General features: G+C 42.2%; 1 protein-coding gene across 1 annotated transcript in view; it reads left to right on the top strand.

Annotated features, from left to right (window-relative positions):
• LOC115143990 (potassium voltage-gated channel subfamily KQT member 2-like) overlaps positions 1 to 20,569 on the top strand; it is a 71,620-nt gene that overhangs the window by 17,363 nt on the left and 33,688 nt on the right. The window contains exons 2-7 of the mRNA XM_065004081.1: positions 7,950 to 8,040; positions 8,417 to 8,543; positions 10,164 to 10,339; positions 14,425 to 14,550; positions 16,952 to 17,062; positions 17,289 to 17,384. Coding sequence (XP_064860153.1) covers positions 7,950 to 8,040; positions 8,417 to 8,543; positions 10,164 to 10,339; positions 14,425 to 14,550; positions 16,952 to 17,062; positions 17,289 to 17,384 — 727 coding nt within the window. The remainder of the gene's footprint in view (positions 1 to 7,949; positions 8,041 to 8,416; positions 8,544 to 10,163; positions 10,340 to 14,424; positions 14,551 to 16,951; positions 17,063 to 17,288; positions 17,385 to 20,569) is intronic.

Genomic DNA, 20,569 nt, shown 5'->3' with positions numbered 1-20,569 from the left:
GGCCCAGACAGAGGAGCAGGCCCAGACAGAGGAGTAGGCCCAGACAGAGGAGTAGGCCCAGACAGAGGAGCAGGCCCAGACAGAGGAGCAGGCCCAGACAGAGGAGTAGGCCCAGACAGAGGAGTAGGCCCAGACAGAGGAGTAGGCCCAGACAGAGGAGTAGGCCCAGACAGAGGAGCAGGCCCAGACAGAGGAGTAGGCCCAGACAGAGGAGCAGGCCCAGACAGAGGAGTAGGCCCAGACAGAGGAGCAGGCCCAGACAGAGGAGTAGGCCCAGACAGAGGAGTAGGCCCAGACAGAGGAGCAGGCCCAGACAGAGGAGCAGGCCCAGACAGAGGAGTAGGCCCAGACAGAGGAGCAGGCCCAGACATGAAACGGAGCATGGTTTGGTTTACATCCTGTATGTCTCCAGCTCAGCCTATGGAGCTTTAGACTATATTTCTATTCTGTACTCTGTCCTGAAGTGTGCACTCATACACTCTCCCTCATAGATGTACTAAATATTGGACTGGTGTGAGGAATATGGTTGAAACTCTCTGCAGCCATGCTTGCATTATCTGTTATTAGAACATGATCTGTTTATAATTAGGCAGGTTCCATTGACCCAAGTTTATTAGCCAAACGCAGTGTCATGACTAAAAAACATCCATTTTGAGTAAGTTTAAATGTTGGTATCCAGAAATATAATACCATATAATAATACCTATTACAATACATTGTACAGATTCATACATGCTTATAAAAGGTTAAAAGGATTATAGCCTAGGTTTTAAGTAGTAGGACAAACATTTTTCTCTCTCTCTTTTCTCATCCCCGATACAGCACTGTTCATCCAATGATTCATCAGTTTATATCTTCAAATGGCTGTAAGCGCACTGACGTGGGATGTTTCATCTACGTACTAGACAACTGTTTCCACGTAGACGAAGGGGTCTAATGAGTCTGCAGCGACTCTGTGCTAGAGCACTGGTTGTGCTATCTGTCTACATCCACAAATGGAACCCTATTCCCTACATAGTTCACTACGTTTGACCGAGGCCCACAGTGTGAACAATGTACTTTAAAGGGAAATAGCGTGCCATTTGAGACTCAGCCGCTGTCCTGGTGACGAGGTGCTACCCATTTTCCCTTGTTGGAAATTTTATGCATCACACATTGATGTGCCAGGGGAAGCATTGTCAGCCATAATAGACAGCAGATGTCTCCCTCAGTTGTCCTTGAAACAATACAACATTTTACGTGTACACTACCGGTCAAAGGTTTTAGAGCACCTACTCATCCAAGGGTTTTTCTTTATTTTGACTATTTTCTACACTGTAGAATACCAGTGAAGACATCAAAACTATGAAACAACACATATGGAATCATGTAATAACCAAAAAAGTGTATAGCCAAAGCCAAAAGCCACCCACTGACTTGATAACAACTTTGTACACTCTTGGCATTCTCTCAACCAGCTTCATGAGGTAGTCACCTGGAATGCATTTCAATTAACTGGTGTGCCTTCTTAAAAGTTCATTTGTGGAATTTCTTTCATTCTTAATGCGTTTGAGCCAATCAGTTGTGTTGTGACAAGGTAGGGGTGGTATACAGAAGATAGCCCTATTTGGTAAAAGGCCAAGTCCATATTAAGGCAAGAACAGCTCAAATAAGCAAAAAGAAACAACAGTCCATCATTACTTTAAGACATGAAGGTCAGTCAATACGGAACATTTCAAGAACTTTGAACGTTTCTTTAAGTGCAGTCGCAAAAACCATCAAGTGCTATAATTAATCAAGCTCTCATAAGGACTGCCACAGGAATGGAAGACCCAGAGTTACCTCTGCTGCAGAGGATACGTTCATTCAAGTTACCAGCCTCAGAAATTGCAGGTCAAAAAAGAGTTCAAGTAACAGACAAATCTCAACATCAACTGTTCAGAGGTGACTGTGTGAATCAGGTCTTCTTGGTCGAATTGCTGCAAAGAAACCACTACTAAAGAACACCAATAAGAAGAAGAGACTTGCTTGGGCCAAGAAACACAAGCAATGGACATGGAAATGTGTCGTTTGGTCTGGAGTCCAAATTGGAGATTTTTGATTCCAACCGCCGTGTCTTTGTGAGATGCGGTGTGAGTGAACAGATCTCCGCATGTGTGGTTCCCACCGTGAAGCATGGAGGAGGAGTGATCGTATGGGGGTGCTTTGCTGGTGACACTGTCTGTGATTTATTTAGAATTCAAGGTACACTTAACCAGCATGGCTACCACAGCATTCCACAGTGATACCCCATCCCATCTGGTTTGGGCTTAGTGGGACTTTCATTTGTTTTTCAACAGGACAATGACCCAACACACCTCCAGGCTGTGTAAGGGCTATTTGACCAAGAAGGGGAGTGATGGAGTGCTGCATCAGATGACCTGGCTTCCGCAATCCCCGACATCAACCCAATTGAGATGGTTTGGGATGAGTTGGACTGCAGAGTGAAGGAAAAGCTGGCAACAAGTGCTCAGCATATGTGGGAACTCCTTCAAGACTTTTGGAAAAGCATTACAGGTGAAGCTGGTTGAGAGAATGCCAAGAGTGTGCAAAGCTGTCATCAAGGCAAAGGGTGGCTATTTGAAGAATCTCAAATATTAAATATATTTTGATTTGTTTAACACTTTTTGGTTATTTCATAGTTGTTATGTCTTTACTATTGTTCTACAATGTAGAAAATAGTAAAAAAAAACTTTAAAAAACTTGAATGAGTAGGTGTTCTAAAACTTTTGACCGGTAATGGAGTCATTTTGCGGATGCTCTCTTCCATGGCCACTTACAATCAGTTCATTGACCGAAACTGGTAAGAGGATGGGTAGCAGGGTAGCCTAGTGGTTAGAGCGTTGGACTAGTGACCGGAAGGTTGCAAGTTCAAACCCCCGAGCTGACAAGGTACAAATCTGTCGTTCTGCCCCTGAACAGGCAGTGAACCCATTGTTCCTAGGCCGTCATTGAAAATGAGAATTTGTTCTTAACTGACTTGCCTGGTTAAATAAAGGTAAAATAAATAAATTAAATTAAAACAAAACAACCGCATATCACTATCATTGCGACTGCAGTGCGAATGCAGTCAAGGAAAATGTGTTGGTGGCCTCGGTTTTGGATCCATTTTGGTTTAATAAGCATGTGGTATATTCAAAGTGAGAAACGTTTATGTTTAGACTATCACTTTAAATAAGTCCCTAGACTGTCAGTCAAAATCAAGCCGTGAGACATTCTTAGACGAGAAACAGAAAAGTGCTGTTTAATATTGAGATGAGTCCACATCCCACACCATCTGTTCACAGTTTCACGCCATTAATTGGATAGTCAATTTAAAATGCTTAAATTAGTTGCTGCATATCTTTGCCATTAATTTGGGATTTACTTGGATCTACACAACAGATGGTCTGAGCACGGAGGCGTCTTGACATTTTTCAAATTTTGAGGTTTGAAAACATCTGACAAACTTTGATCACTTTAAGTATCTTTTTTTATTTTACTGAACCTTTGTTTAACCACAAAGTCTCATTGAGTTCAGAAAACCACAGAGGGAGCACCCCCCTATCCACATCCACGGGACAACAGTGGACTTCCTCAGCGTACACATCACTGACAACCTGAAATGGTCCACCCACACCGACAGTGTGGTGAAGAAGGCGCAACAGCGCAACAACTTCAGGAGGCTGAATAAATGTGGCTTGACACCTAAAACACTCACAAACTTTTCCAGATGCACAATTGAGAGCATCCTGCCGGGCTGTATCACTGCCTAGTATGACAACTGTACCGCCTGCAACCGCAGGGCTCTCCAGAGGGTGGTGCGGTCTGCCCAACACATCACTGGGGGAAAACTACCTGCCTTACTACAGGACACCTACAGCACCCGATGTCACAGGAAGGCCAAAAAGATCCTGAAGGACAACAACCACCCGATCCACTGCCTGTTCACTCCACTATCATCCAGAAGGCGAGGTCAGGGAAGGGGCATCAAAGCTGGGACTGAGAGAAGCTGTTTTTCAGTCTATCTCAAGGCCATCAGACTGTTAAATAGCCATCACTAGCACCTTAGAGACTGCTGCTCGATATACCTATACTTGAAATCACTGGCCACTTTAATAAGGGAACCCTAGTCACTTTAATAACGTTTACATATTTTGCATTACTCATCTCATATGTAAAGTATATACTGTATTCTATTCTATTCTACTGTATTTTAGTCTATGCCGCTCTGACATCAAATATTTATATATTCTTAATTCCATTCTTTTAATTTGTGTGTGTTGTTGTGAAATTGTTAGATATTACTGCACTGTTGGAGCTAGGAACACAAGCATTTTGCTACACCCGCAATAACATCTGCTAAACATGTGTATGTGACCAATAAAATGTGATTTGATTTGAAGTCACTATACCTTTTTCCTTAGGGAGACTCTGGGAATAGCAATACTGTCTTCAATACATTTTCTCTCATTTTCTTTCGCCTTTTCCTCTCACTTCCTGTTCTAGAATTTCCTCATCTCCCCCTCGCCGCAACTCCAACATTTGCACCTCTGGCTACTATAACACTTCTGTCTCCTACAACATCTGTCTAATGTAATATATCTATCTGTCTACTATAACATCTCTCTCTACTATAACATCTATGTCTGCTATAACACTTCTGTCTCCTACAACATCTGTCTAATGTAATATATCTATCTGTCTACTATAACATCTGTCTACTATAACATATCTGTCTACTGTAACATCTCTGTCTACTGTAACATCTCTGTCTACTATAACATATCTGCCTATTATAACATCTCTGTCTACTATAACATCTCTGTCTGCTATAACACTTCTGTCTCCTACAACATCTGTCTAATGTAATATATCTATCTGTCTACTATAACATCTCTGTCTGCTATAACACTTCTGTCTCCTACAACATCTGTCTAATGTAATATATCTATCTGTCTACTATAACATATCTGTCTACTATAACATCTCTGTCTACTATAACATCTCTGTCTACTATAACATCTCTCTCTACTATAACATATCTGTCTACTATAACATATCTGTCTGCTATAACACTTCTGTCTCCTACAACATCTGTCTAATGTAATATATCTATCTGTCTACGATAGCATCTGTCTACGATAACATCTGTCTACTATAACATCTGTCTACTGTAACATCTCTGTCTACTAGAACATCTGTCTACTGTAACATCTCTGTCTACTATAACATCTCTGTCTACTATAACATCTGTCTAATGTAATATATCTATCTGTCTACTATAACATCTCTGTCTACTATAACATCTGTCTAATGTAATATATCTATCTGTCTACTATAACATCTCTGTCTACTATAACATCTGTCTACTATAACATATCTGTCTACTATAACATATCTGTCTAATATAACATCTCTGTCTGCTATAACACTTCTGTCTCCTACAACATCTGTCTAATGTAATATATCTATCTGTCTACTAGAACATCTGTCTACTGTAACATCTCTGTCTACTATAACATATCTGCCTACTATAACATCGCTGTCTACTATAACTTCTCTGTCTACTGTAACATATCTGTCTACTATAACATCGATGTCTACTATAACATCTCTGTCTACTGTAACATCTCTGTCTACTATAACATCGATGTCTACTATAACATATATGCCTACTATAACATATCTGTCTACTATAACATATCTGTCTACTATAACATATCTGTCTACTATAACATCGATGTCTACTATAACATCTCTGTCTACTATAACATCTCTGTCTACTGTAACATCGCTGTCTACTGTAACATCTCTGTCTACTATAACATCTATGTCTACTATAACATCTCTGTCTACTGTAACATCTCTGTCTACTATAACATCGCTGTCTACTATAACATATCTGCCTACTATAACATATCTGTCTACTATAACATATCTGTCTACTATAACATCGATGTCTACTATAACATCTCTGTCTACTATAACATCTCTGTCTACTGTAACATCGCTGTCTACTATAACATCGCTGTCTACTATAACATATCTGCCTACTATAACATCGCTGTCTACTATAACATATCTGTCTACTATAACATCGCTGTCTACAGTAACACATCTGCCTACTATAACATATCTGTCTACTGTAACATATCTGCCTACTGTAACATCTGTCTACTGTAACATCTGTCTACTATAACATCTGTCTACTGTAGCATCTCTGTCTACTGTAACATCTCTGTCTACTGTAACATCTCTGTCTACTATAACATCTCTGTCTACTGTAACATCTCTGTCTACTGTAACATCTCTGTCTACTATAACATATCTGCCTACTATAACATTTCTGTCTACTATAACATCGCTGTCTACTATAACATATCTGCCTACTATAACATCTCTGTCTACTATAATATCTGTCCACTATAACATCGCTGTCTACTATAATACATCTGCCTACTATAACATCGCTGTCTACTATAACATATCTGCCTACTATAACATCTCTGTCTACTATAATATCTGTCTACTGTAACATCTCTGTCTACTGTAACATCTCTGTCTACTATAACATCTCTGTCCACTGTAACATCTCTGTCTACTGTAACATCTCTGTCTACTATAACATATCTGCCTACTATAACATTTCTGTCTACTATAACATCGCTGTCTACTATAACATATCTGCCTACTATAACATCTCTGTCTACTATAATATCTGTCTACTGTAACATCTCTGTCTACTGTAACATCGCTGTCTACTATAACATATCTGCCTACTATAACATCTCTGTCTACTATAATATCTGTCTACTGTAACATCTCTGTCTACTGTAACATTTCTGTCTACTATAACATCTCTGTGTACTGTAACATCTCTGTCTACTGTAACATCTCTGTCTACTATAACATATCTGCCTACTATAACATTTCTGTCTACTATAACATCGCTGTCTACTATAACATATCTGCCTACTATAACATCTCTGTCTACTATAATATCTGTCTACTGTAACATCTCTGTCTACTGTAACATCTCTGTCTACTATAACATCTCTGTCTACTGTAACATCTCTGTCTACTATAACATCTCTGTCTACTGTAACATCTCTGTCTACTATAACATCTCTGTCTACTATAACATATCTGCCTACTATAACATCTCTGTCTACTGTAACATCTCTGTCTACTATAACATCTGTCTACTATAACATCTCTGTCTACTATAAAATTTCTGTCTACTATAACATCTCTGTCTACTGTAACATATCTGCCTACTGTAACATATCTGTCTACTGTAACATATCTGCCTACTGTAAAATCTCTGTCTACTATAATATCTCTGTCTACTGTAACATCTTTGTCTACTGTAACATCTCTGTCTACTATAACATCTCTGTCTACTGTAACATCTCTGTCTACTATAACATATCTGCCTACTATAACATCGCTGTCTACTATAACGTCAAGCCTAATACGCACCATTTCAACCTGTGTAACCAAGCATTTCGCTACACTCGCATTAACATCTGCTAACCATGTGTACAATATGTGACCAATACAATTTGATTTGACCAAAGAGTGAAAAATCAGACAGATCTGTTAATAAGTTTATTTTTCCCCTTCTACCCAGCTCTGATACAGTATATTGGACTGAACCCCTCTTGGGTTCCTAAGCAGCTACAGTCAGACTAATTTCCTGCATGGCCTGCAAAATCTCATATGTCTTTTTATATCTTGGGAGGGATACTCTCAGTGGACCTCAGCAATTCCTCAATTGAATTTGTGAAGGAGCCAATGAGACCCCAGCAGACCTCTGTGTGTGAAATTTGAATTACTTGCAGATCGATTGTCTTGCCTGCTGTGTATGGGGGTACTTATAGTGATTATCGGTGGAGAAGGAAACTGTTTGTAATTGAACATGTTATCTCTTATCTTGTTATCCACAGTTTTGTGCTGGTCTTCTCCTGTCTGGTCCTCTCTGTGTTTTCCACCATTAAGGAGTATGAGAAGAGTTCTGAAGATGCCTTGTATATACTGGTAGGCACTTTGGTTCACACTTACATGACGCGTATCAGTAGCATGCCATTTGCACATATATAGACAATGGTTTTGTGCTGGAGATAATGAATATGAGGTTGAAAAGTAGTGGAATAACGTTTTAAGTCTGGAGAAACATGGCATGTGCTGGCTGTTCATAATATAACCAATTCATACTGTAAGAAAGTAGTTGCTAAATGTCTCTCTCAGTTCTGACTATATACACATACTATATGAATCATTTTCTTCTAATTTCCTTAGTTTTGGGGTAACCATATTATCTTTGCAAAACTATTATGATAATATCAGAATTATGTGCGTTATGAATGCCTCTGGCAACGCTGTGATGTAACAGGAAGCCTTTCTCCCTTAACAGGAAATAGTCACCATCGTGGTGTTCGGCGTGGAGTACATAGTGAGGATATGGGCCGCCGGATGCTGCTGCAGATACAGAGGATGGAGGGGCCGTCTGAAATTCGCCCGCAAGCCCTTCTGCGTGATCGGTGAGTTCGACCGCAATTGCCCCTGTGGTCTTTTCTGTGTCACTGTGTGCCTGGTCTCTGTCATCAGTGAGATAAAACTGTCCGGCAGCAGTCACCTAAGTGGCTAATTTGGTCATTCGTTCCATGGACTGTTTTATCTTCTGCTCAATTTAGGCCAAATATACTCATACTTCTTCCTTCCCCTCCGCCCCCAAACAGATTTGTAGTGATTGTGCAGGCACAAAATGGCAACCATGTATTATCGAGGTGGCTGCTGGCTGTAGTTGGTGGTGCTTCATCAAATCCTTCCCAACTGTACCTATGGCCAGCACCCCTCTAACAACTTTTATCCATCAGCAACCTACAGTACTTGAACTCAGACTGCTGAGGGGAGGAAGGATCATAATAATGTCTGGAATGGAGCTCATGGAATGAAATGAAGCACATGGAAACCATGGAAACCATGTGTTTGATACCATTCCACTGATTCCACTCCAGCCATTACCACAAGCTCATTCTCCTCAATTAAGGTGCCACCAACCTCCTGTGACTTGAACCCAATAAATCAGGGATCATCAACTAGATTCAGCCGCTGGCCGATTTTTTTTTTTTCTTGAGTGGATTGTCAGGGAAGGTATATTACTGGAAACTTTCCAAGTTTACCAGTAAACTATCAGAATTGTTGTATCTTTCAAGGATTTTATTGTAATCTATCACAAGACATCTAGTTGCCCTTTTGGGTACTTCAGATTATCTCTGGCCCTCTGTGTGGCCTTATCACATGTACAATATAGAAAATAATGAAATATGATCAAATATATATATCGAATGACAAATCTGTAAAACATCTTAAATATAAACCATCAACTTAGTGAAAGCATTTATTTAAAAAATATGTTTTACCTTTATTTATTGAGGTTTTTCTCATTGAGATAAGAGAGATAAGAGAGACCTGGTCCAACAGCAGCAGACAAAACAACTTACATGAGAGTTTCATCATGAAATATCCTTATTTATTTTACTTTGTCAATATGTATTTGTTGTCAATGTTTTGGCGTCAAACTGGTGGCAGTTGTGAAAAAAGTCTTTTTTATTTATCCTTTATTTAACTGAATTGAAAATAATACCATTGTTGATTAGATGCTTTTTCATTAATTAGACCATATGTTCTGTCTTCTAGAAACTCATGGACACAGATATGCATTTTTTATACTTTATATAAATAAATAAAACATTGTTACTCAAGTATAAGATATCAAAGTTACGATAGATTGACATATATTTTCTGGTAATTACCAAAATTACTACCAAATTCCCCAGTTGGGGAACCCCACAATAAACTGTAGAGAAGTGATGTTTTCAGAGGAAAATGTGGGTCAGGTTGTGTATTGAACTGTATAGAGATCCTTGATTTCCTCACAACTGAATTCTGAATTCAACTCTGTTGTCCATTTATTGTCCATGTGTTTTATATACTCTTAAGGTTGATTTTTTTTTAATGTCCTGTGATATATATATTTTTAAACATATCACATACAAATATACATCCAGTACATGCACAAAAATAAATTAATGTGTGGAATTTAATATATACTTTTTGAATGATTTTGAACATTTTGGATAAATGTCCATCTTTCCCAGACGTCATGGTGCTGATTGCGTCCATCTCTGTGCTGGCGGCGGGAACCCAGGGGAACGTCTTTGCTACGTCGGCCATCCGGAGTTTGAGGTTCCTGCAGATCCTGCGCATGATCCGGATGGACCGCCGTGGAGGCACCTGGAAACTCCTAGGATCAGTCGTCTACGCTCACAGCAAGGTAATCAAAGACCAGGGCTGGATGGAGTGTGTGTGATTGATTGATCTGATGGGCAGTACCTTGCCACCCCAATCTGGCTCCTTGCCTGCATTGCAGCATGTTTCTATAAATCCAATATCTAGATTTGAACTTCCACAGACAAGTCAAGTCAACTGATACCACATGTCAAATGTATCGATCTAAGTTCATTGATCACACAACCAGCTGTATGACATTAACACTGTCCCCACCCTCTAACCAGACTGATTGACAGGTGACTTCAACAACCATCTGCCGAACAACAACTTCTGGGGACATTACATTGCAGCTCTCAGATTGATCTAATACACCCACAGTACAGAAAACAACTCATCATCAAGCTCTCCAAAGGGCATGCTGTGACCGATCTGCGTACCCACTTTAACTAACTAGATGTACCCTTCAATTTATCAAAGGCTCCCGAAGCTTGGACTGCGTCCCAAATAGCACCCTATGCTCTATGTAGTGCACTACTTTTGACCAGGGCTCATAGAGCTCCGGTCAAAAGTAGTGCACTATATAGGAAATAGGGTTCCATTTGGAACACACATTTGGTCTGATAAATTGAGCACTCTCAATGGGGAATAAGAGTGTCTCCCAGTGGTTCCCAGAGTGGCTCCTTAAGTGTCTCCCAGTGATGCATAGCAACACAGTCCCCATAGAGAGCCGGGGAGAGGAAGAGCAGAGGGCGGTGGAGTGTCTAATGAGATCTCCTGGTAGAGAAGTATGTCAGGGCAAAATGGATCAGGTCCTGAGTCTGACAGTGCAGAGGCGAAAGCTGCCATGGACTATGGACTCTTATTGGATTTGGCTCGTACACACCGTTACCGGTCTTCTGCCTGCCTGTGAGATGGAACAGCTAGATAGATGTGCAGCCTTGTCGTGTTGCAATATATTAACACTGATAAAGGAAGGGTTTTTCTCCTGGATGTTGATATTTAACAGAGACTTTCTGATTGAACATAATTCTTTGAGGCAAGAGGTTCTAACTCCACTTGACTGACTTTGATGAAAGCGACTTTATTTAGGGACATTTGACTTGCAGTCAGTGCATTCATCATCAGATATCTAGGTGGGACAACCACCATCTTTTTGTCCTATATTTATATTGTCTTTTTAAAATCTTTATTTTTTTATCCCAGGCCCCCGAGGCCTTTTGCCTTTTGGTAGGCCGTCATTGTAAATAAGAATTTGTTCTTAACTGACTTGCCTAGTTAAATAAAAAATAAAATCTTAGTCATAGTAAGTTGCTCTGGATAAGAGTGTCTGCTAAATGACTAAAATGTCAAATGTAAATGTGAAAATGTGCTGGTGCTCTGTTTACACTAAATTCATATAGTGCCTCCGGAAAGTATTCAGACCCCTTGACTTTTTCCAAATTTAGTTATGTTACGGCCTTCTTCTAAAATGGATTAAATATATAAAAATCTACACACAATACCCGATAATGACAAGGTGAAAACAGATTTTATGCATTTTAGCAAATGTAGAAAAATATTCAAAACAGAAATACCTTATTTACAAGTATTCAGACCCTTTGGTATGAGTCTCGAAATTGAGGTCAGGTGCATCCTGTTTCTATTGATCATCTTTGATGTTTCTACATCTTGAATTGAGTCCACCTGTGGTAAATTCAATTGATTGGACATGATTTGGAAAGACACACACCTATCTACATAGAGTCCCACAGTTAATAGTGCATGCCAGAGCAAAAACCAAGCCATGAGGTCGAAGGAATTATCCGAAGAGCTCCGAGACAGAATTGTGGCGAGACACAGATCTGGGGGAGGGTACCAAAAAATGTCTGCAGCATTGAAGGTCCCCAAGAACACAGTGGCCTCCATCATTCTTGAATGGAAGAAGTTTGGAAACACCAAAACCTAGAACTGGCTGCCCGGCCAAACTGAGAAATCGGGGGAGAAGGGCCTTGGTCAGGGAGGTGATCAAGAACCCGATGGACTCTCTGACAGAGCTCTAGAGTACCTCTACGAGATGGTAGAACCTTCCAGAAGGACAACTATCTCTGCAGCACTCCACCATTCAGACCTTTATGGTAGAGTGACCAGACGGAAGCCACTCCCCAGTAAAAGGCACATGACAGCCCGTTTGGAGTTTGCCAAAAGACTCTCAGACCATGAGAAACAAGATTCACTGTTATGATGAAACCAAGATTGAACCCTTTGGCCGGGATGCCAAGCACCATCCCTACAGTGAAGCATGGTGGTAGCAGCATCATGTTGTGTGGATGTTCTTCAACGGCAGAGACTGGGAGACTAGTCATGATCGAGGCAAAAATGAACCTAGCAAAGAACAGAGAGATCCTTGATGAAAACCTGCACCAGAGCGCACAGGATTGGGATGAAGGTTCACCTTCTAACAGGGCAACAACCCTAAGCACACAGCCAAGACAACGTGGCTTCGGGACAAGTCTCTAAATGTCCTTGAGTGGCCCAGCCAGAGCCCAGACTTCAACCCGATCTAACATCTCTGTTGAGACCTGAAAATAGCTGTGCAGCAACGCTCACCATCCAACCTGACAGAGCTTGAGAGGATCTGCAGAGAAGGATGGGAGAAATTCCCAAAATACAGGTGTGGCAAGCTTGTAGTGTCATACCCAAGAAGACTCAAGGGTGTAATCGCTGCCAAAGATGATTTAATTTTTTATAAATTAGCAAACATTTCTAAAAACCTGTTTTCACTTAGTCATTATGTGGTATTGTGTGTAGATTGATGAAGAAAAAAAACAATTTAATCAATTTTAGAATAAGGCTGTAACCTAACAAAATGTGGAACAAGTCAAAGGGTCTGAATACTTTCAGAAGGCACTGTACGTTAGATAATATGAATTTGGCAGTATGTCTAATTGGCCTCACAACTGCAGACCACTTGTAACCACGCCAGCCCAGGACCTTCACATTCAGCTTCTTCACCACAGACCACGTGTAACCACGCCAGCCCAGGACCTTCACATTCAGCTTCTTCACCTGGCGGATCCTCTGAGACCAGCCACCTGGAATATTTCTGTTTGTAATATAGCCCTTTTGTGGAGAACAAGTAGCTCCCCAATAGGTGGGACTAAGCCCTCCCAGGCCCACCCATGGCTGCGTCAATTTATTTAGATTGACTGATTTCCTTAAATTAACTGTAACTCTATAAAATCATTGACATGTTGCTTTTATATTTTTGTTCAGTAATAGTTGAGTTACCTAAAGTTACTTTGAAAAAGTAGTTCAAAAACTACTTGGTGAAGAATTATCATATCTAAATCAGAAATGTCATAGACTACAAATTACAAGAACAGATCTGGAGTCAGATGTTAACAGAATGTGTCATTTAACCTATTAAACACAAAAAATACGTTTCAAGTGAGAATTGGACAGGTCTGATGCTGAAAAAGAAAGGCAAATATTGCCTAACCATGTTTTATTTTTGCAAAAAAAAGTAGCGTGTAGTTGCAGTAGTACACCACTTCATGGTAAAGTAATTAACTACTGAAAACACTACCAAGATTTGAATTTAGTTCCACCAAGCTACTGCAAAATGTATTTATATTACTAGTTGAATGACATGTAGATCACTACTCCCTAACACTGGTAACCATACTCACCTCTAGTTTCATACTTTTTGCATCTGCCTATTAGAGAGCCCAATTTTGGGGTGGCAGGTAGCCTAGTGGTTAGAGGGGGGGGGGGGTGGCAGGTAGCCTAGTGGTTAGAGGGGAGGGGCAGGTAGCCTAGTGGTTAGAGCATTGAGCCAGTAACAGAAAGGTTGCTGGATTGAATCCTCGAGCTGACAAAGTCAAAGTCTGTTCCTCGGTAGGCCGTCATTGTAAAATAAGAATTTGTTCTTAACTGACTTGCCTAGTTAAATAAAGGTAAAAAATAAATAAATGCAATATTTTTTATTCATACTCTGGTCATAAAATAAATATGCAAATAGGTAGCATCTATTCATCTAATAAAGCAAGTTTCCTCTCAAAGGTAATATCGCTTCGATACTCTGATCTTGAAATGAATATGCAGTAGCTGTATTGTTTTCATTTCTTTCTGATCTTTGACTTTTTGCAGGAGCTGATCACGGCGTGGTACATCGGCTTCCTCTGCCTCATCCTGGCGTCCTTCCTGGTCTACCTGGCAGAAAAAGAGGACAACGACCAGTTTGAGACCTACGCAGACGCACTGTGGTGGGGCCTGGTAAGTCACTCTCAGTCTGGTTCCACATGTTCTTCCAAACCCTTCCCAGTGGTTACTAATAGGACAATGTCTGTCTCCATGAAACACTCAGCGGTTGCTAATAGGACAATGTCTGTCCCCATGAAACACTCAGCGGGTTGCTGATAGGACAATGTCTGTCCCCATGAAACACTCAGCGGTTGCCGATAGACAATGTCTGTCTCCATGAAACACTCAGCGGGTTGCTGATAGGAGAATGTAAGTCCCCATGAAACACTCAGCGGTTGCCGATAGGATAATGTATGTCCCCACAAAACACTCAGCGGTTGCTGATAGGACAATGTCTGTCTCCATGAAACACTCAGCGGGTTGCTGATAGGATAATGTCTGTCTCCATGAAACACTCAGCGGGTTGCTGATAGGAGAATGTATGTCCCCACAAAACACTCAGCGGTTGCTGATAGGAGAATGTCTGTCCCCATGAAACACTCAGCGGGTTGCTGATAGGAGAATGTATGTCTCCATGAAACACTCAGCGGTTGCTGATAGGAGAATGTCTGTCCCCATGAAACACTCAGCGGATGCTGATAGGAGAATGTATGTCCCCACAAAACACTCAGCGGTTGCTGATAGGAGAATGTCTGTCCCCATGAAACACTCAGCGGTTTGCTGATAGGAGAATGTCTGTCCCCATGAAACACTCAGCGGTTGCTGATAGGAGAATGTATGTCCCCACAAAACACTCAGCGGTTGCTGATAGGAGAATGTCTGTCCCCATGAAACACTCAGCGGTTGCTGATAGGAGAATGTATGTCCCCACAAAACACTCAGCGGTTGCCGATAGGAGAATGTATGTCCCCATGAAACACTCAGCGGGTTGCTGATAGGAGAATGTATGTCCCCATGAAACACTCAGCGGTTGCTGATAGGAGAATGTATGTCCCCATGAAACACTCAGCGGTTGCTGATAGGAGAATGTATGTCCCCATGAAACACTCAGCGGTTGCTGATAGGAGAATGTCTGTCCCATGAAACACTCAGCGGTTGCTGATAGGAGAATGTATGTCCCCATGAAACACTCAGCGGTTGCTGATAGGAGAATGTATGTCCCCATGAAACACTCAGCGGTTGCTGATAGGAGAATGTCTGTCCCCATGAAACACTCAGCGGTTGCTGATAGGAGAATGTATGTCCCCATGAAACACTCAGCGGTTGCTGATAGGAGAATGTATGTCCCCATGAAACACTCAGCGGTTGCTGATAGTAGAATGTCTGTCCCCATGAAACACTCAGCGGTTGCTGATAGGAGAATGTATGTCCCCATGAAACACTCAGCGGTTGCTGATAGGAGAATGTATGTCCCCATGAAACACTCAGCGGTTGCTGATAGGAGAATGTATGTCCCCATGAAACACTCAGCGGTTGCTGATAGGAGAATGTATGTCCCCACAAAACACTCAGCGGGTTGCTGATAGGAGAAATTTATGTCCCCACAAAACACTCAGCGGTTGCTGATAGGAGAAATTTATGTCCCCACAAAACACTCAGCGGTTGCTGATAGGAGAAATTTATGTCCCCACAAAACACTCAGTGGGTTGCTGATAGGAGAATGTCTGTCCCCACAAAACACTCAGCGGGTTGCTGATAGGAGAATGTCTGTCCCCACAAAACACTCAGCGGTTGCTGATAGGACAATGTCTGTCCCCACAAAACACTCAGCGGTTGCTGATAGGACAATGTCTGTCCCCACAAAACACTCAGCGGTTGCTGATAGGAGAATGTATGTCCCCATGAAACACTCAGCGGTTGCTGATAGGACAATGTCTGTCCCCATGAAACACTCAGCGGTTGCTGATAGGACAATGTCTGTCCCCATGAAACACTCAGCGATTGCTGATAGGAGAAATTTATGTCCCCACAAAACACTCAGCGGTTGCAAATAGGCTAAGTTTGTCAGGTCCCAACAAAACACCCAGCACTTGTTTAAACAAACCATTTTTGGACGTCCCCATGAAATAGCCAGCAACATTTCAGTCACCACAAAACACCCAGCATTTCTTAATAGGATATTTTCTATAGGTCCTTATAAAACACCCAGCATTTCTTAATAGGATCATTTCTATAGGTCCTTATAAAACACCCAGCATTTCTTAATATGATATTTTCTATAGGTCCTTATACAACACCCAGTACTTGTCTTAACTGAGAATCTAAAGAAAGAGGAGATTAATGTAATTCAACCTTGGGACTTAGCATGACAAGTGGTATCTTCTTATGTCACCCTTCATGAGAGACCATCTGAATGACAGCCTCGGGAAATGATTGTCTTGTTACATGTAACAGCTTCGTGTGAGATGGAAAAAGCACCCTGAATATTGATAACAAAGGTGTAATTCAATATGTCTGCCAATTGCCTTCTCAGATCACCCTGACTACCATTGGGTACGGAGACAAGTTTCCCATAACGTGGAACGGACGTCTTCTCGCCGCAACCTTCACCCTGATTGGAGTATCTTTCTTTGCACTTCCAGCAGTAAGATGTTTTTTATCCAAAGAAATGACTGAAGTAACTTATTAATGTGCACTTAATGCAAGGAAATGGAGGGCTACTGAAGAAACTCAGAAAATGAATGCCACGAAGCATTTGCTATTTGATAGTCAAGCGTTACTCTGAAGTAAGAGTTCATTATGTAACTGTGAATTGATCATGTTTTCCAGAGGCTTGTTGTTGTGACTAACAGCTTGTCTGTATCTCTAAGGGTATCTTGGGCTCCGGCTTCGCCTTGAAGGTCCAGGAGCAACATCGACAAAAACACTTTGAGAAGAGGCGGAATCCTGCGGCAGGACTTATTCAGGTAAATAAACCAGGAGCTTACCCAGTCTAAAAAACAACATTTAGAGCGTTTTCACTCAAATCCAGGTGATATGGTATCCTGGCGATATGGTATCCTGGTGATATGGAATCCTAGTGATCTGGTGTCCTGGTGGGGTTCAATTGACCATCTTTGCTTCCACAAGAATGTAAATGAACAGTTTCAGGGTACTCTTTCCAAGACAAACATTCTACATGACGCCACCATTCTAGCGTGTTTATATGAGGCAAAACTTTCCATGTCACAATACCTGGTACTCTAGTTCTGGATCCTGAACCCACTTCTCAGTCAACTACTAGAATTAATTTTGGTTTCCCTGGTCCCAAAACACTCCAGTCGCCCAATCAGACAATGATGTGAAAACGCCAAACACTCCAGTCGCCCAATCAGACAATGATGTGAAAACGCCAAACACTCCAGTCGCCCAATCAGACAATGATGTGAAAACGCCAAACACTCCAGTCGCCCAATCAGACAATGATGTGAAAGCACCCACACACAGGCCAGAGAAAGACAGCTTAGACAGTACACACAAAGTGATAGATATCGGAGTGTGAGTTGCCTCTGCCAAGACATGAGTTTTTAAAACATTTATTTCACCTTTATTTAACCAGGTAGGCTAGTTGAGAACAAGTTCTCATTTGCAACTGCGACCTGGCCAAGATAAAGCATAGCAGTGTGAACAGACATCACAGAGTTACACATGGAGTAAACAATTAACAAGTCAATAACAAGGTAGAAAAAAGGGGGGGGGGAGTCTATATACAATGTGTGCAAAAGGCATGAGGTAGGCAAATAATTACAATTTTGCAGATTAACACTGGAGTGATAAATGATCAGATGGTCATGTACAGGTAGAGATATTGGTGTGCAAAAGAGCAGAAAAGTAAATAAATAAAACAGTGTGGGGATGAGGTAGGTGAAAATGGGTGGGCTATTTAGCAATAGACTATGTACAGCTGCAGCGATTGGTTAGCTGCTCAGATAGCTGATGTTTGAAGTTGGTGAGGGAGATAAAAGTCTCCAACTTCGTTCCAGTCACAGGCAGCAGAGTACTGGAACGAAAGGCGGCCGAATGAGGTGTTGGCTTTAGGGATGATCAATGAGATACACCTGCTGGAGCGCGTGCTACGGATGGGTGTTGCCATCGTGACCAGTGAACTGAGATAAGGCGGAGCTTTACCTAGCATGGACTTGTAGATGACCTGGAGCCAGTGGGTCTGGCGACGAATATGTAGCGAGGGCCAGCCAACTAGAGCATACAAGTCGCAGTGGTGAGTGGTATAAGGTGCTTTAGTGACAAAACGGATGGCACTGTGATAGACTGCATCCAGTTTGCTGAGTAGAGTGTTGGAAGCCATTTTGTAGATGACATCGCCGAAGTCGAGGATCGGTAGGATAGTCCGTTTTACTAGGGTAAGCTTGGCGGCGTGAGTGAAGGAGGCTTTGTTGCGGAATAGAAAGCCGACTCTTGATTTGATTTTCGATTGGAGATGTTTGATATGAGTCTGGAAGGAGAGTTTGCAGTCTAGCCAGACACCTAGGTACTTATAGATGTCCACATATTCAGGGTTGGAACCATCCAGGGTGGTGATGCTAGTCGGGCATACGGGTGCAGGCAGCGATCGGTTGAAAAGCATGCATTTGGTTTTACTAGCGTTTAAGAGCAGTTGGAGGCCACGGAAGGAGTGTTGTATGGCATCGAAGCTCGTTTGGAGGTTAGATAGCACAGTGTCCAATGACGGGCCGAAAGTATATAGAATGGTGTCGTCTGCATATAGGTGGATCAGGGAATCGCCCGCAGCAAGAGCAACATCATTGATATATACAGAGAAAAGAGTCGGCCCGAGAATTGAACCCTGTGGCACCCCCATAGAGACTGCCAGAGGACCGGACAGCATGCCCTCCGATTTGACACACTGAACTCTGCCTGCAAAGTAATTGGTGAACCAGGCAAGGCAGTCATCCGAAAAACCGAGGCTACTGAGTCTGCCGATAAGAATATGGTGATTGACAGAGTCGAAGGCCTTGGCAAGGTCGATGAAGACGGCTGCACAGTACTGTCTTTTATCGATGGCGGTTATGATATCGTTTAGTACCTTGAGTGTGGCTGAGGTGCACCCGTGACCGGCTTGGAAACCAGATTGCACAGCGGAGAAGGTAGGGTGGGATTCGAGATGGTCAGTGACCTGTTTGTTGACTTGGCTTTCGAAGACCTTAGATAGGCAGGGCAGGATGGATATAGGTCTGTAACAGTTTGGGTCCAGGGTGTCTCCCCCTTTGAAGAGGGGGATGACTGCGGCAGCTTTCCAATCCTTGGGGATCTCGGACGATATGAAAGAGAGGTTGAACAGGCTGGTAATAGGGGTTGCGACAATGGCGGCGGATAGTTTCAGAAATAGAGGGTCCAGATTGTCAAGCCCAGCTGATTTGTACGGGTCCAGGTTTTGGAGCTCTTTCAGAACATCTGCTATCTGGATTTGGGTAAAGGAGAACCTGGAGAGGCTTGGGCGAGGAGCTGCGAGGGGGGCGGAGCTGTTGGCCGAGGTTGGAGAAGCCAGGCGGAAGGCGTGGCCAGCCGTTGAGAAATGCTTATTGAAGTTTTCGATAATCATGGATTTATCGGTGGTGACCGTGTTACCTAGCCTCAGTGCAGTGGGCAGCTGGGAGGAGGTGCTCTTGTTCTCCATGGACTTCACAGTGTCCCAGAACTTTTTGGAGTTGGAGCTACAGGATGCAAACTTCTGCCTGAAGAAGCTGGCCTTAGCTTTCCTGACTGACTGCGTGTATTGGTTCCTGACTTCCCTGAACAGTTGCATATCACGGGGACTCTTCGATGCTATTGCAGTCCGCCACAGGATGTTTTTGTGCTGGTCGAGGGCAGTCAGGTCTGGAGTGAACCAAGGGCTGTATCTGTTCTTGGTTCTGCATTTTTGAACGGAGCATGCTTATCTAAAATGGAGAGGAAGTTGCTTTTAAAGAATGACCAGGCATCCTCAACTGACGGGATGAGGTCAATGTCCTTCCAGGATACCCGGGCCAGGTCGATTAGGAAGGCCTGCTCACAGAAGTGTTTAGGGAGCGTTTGACAGTGATGAGGGGTGGTCGTTTGACTGCGGCTCCGTAGCGGATACAGGCAATGAGGCAGTGATCGCTGAGATCCTGGT

This window comes from Oncorhynchus nerka, linkage group LG2, assembly GCF_034236695.1.
Source record: "Oncorhynchus nerka isolate Pitt River linkage group LG2, Oner_Uvic_2.0, whole genome shotgun sequence".
NCBI classification, from domain to species: Eukaryota; Metazoa; Chordata; class Actinopteri; order Salmoniformes; family Salmonidae; genus Oncorhynchus; species Oncorhynchus nerka.
This window is presented reverse-complemented; position numbering and strand designations above follow the sequence as displayed.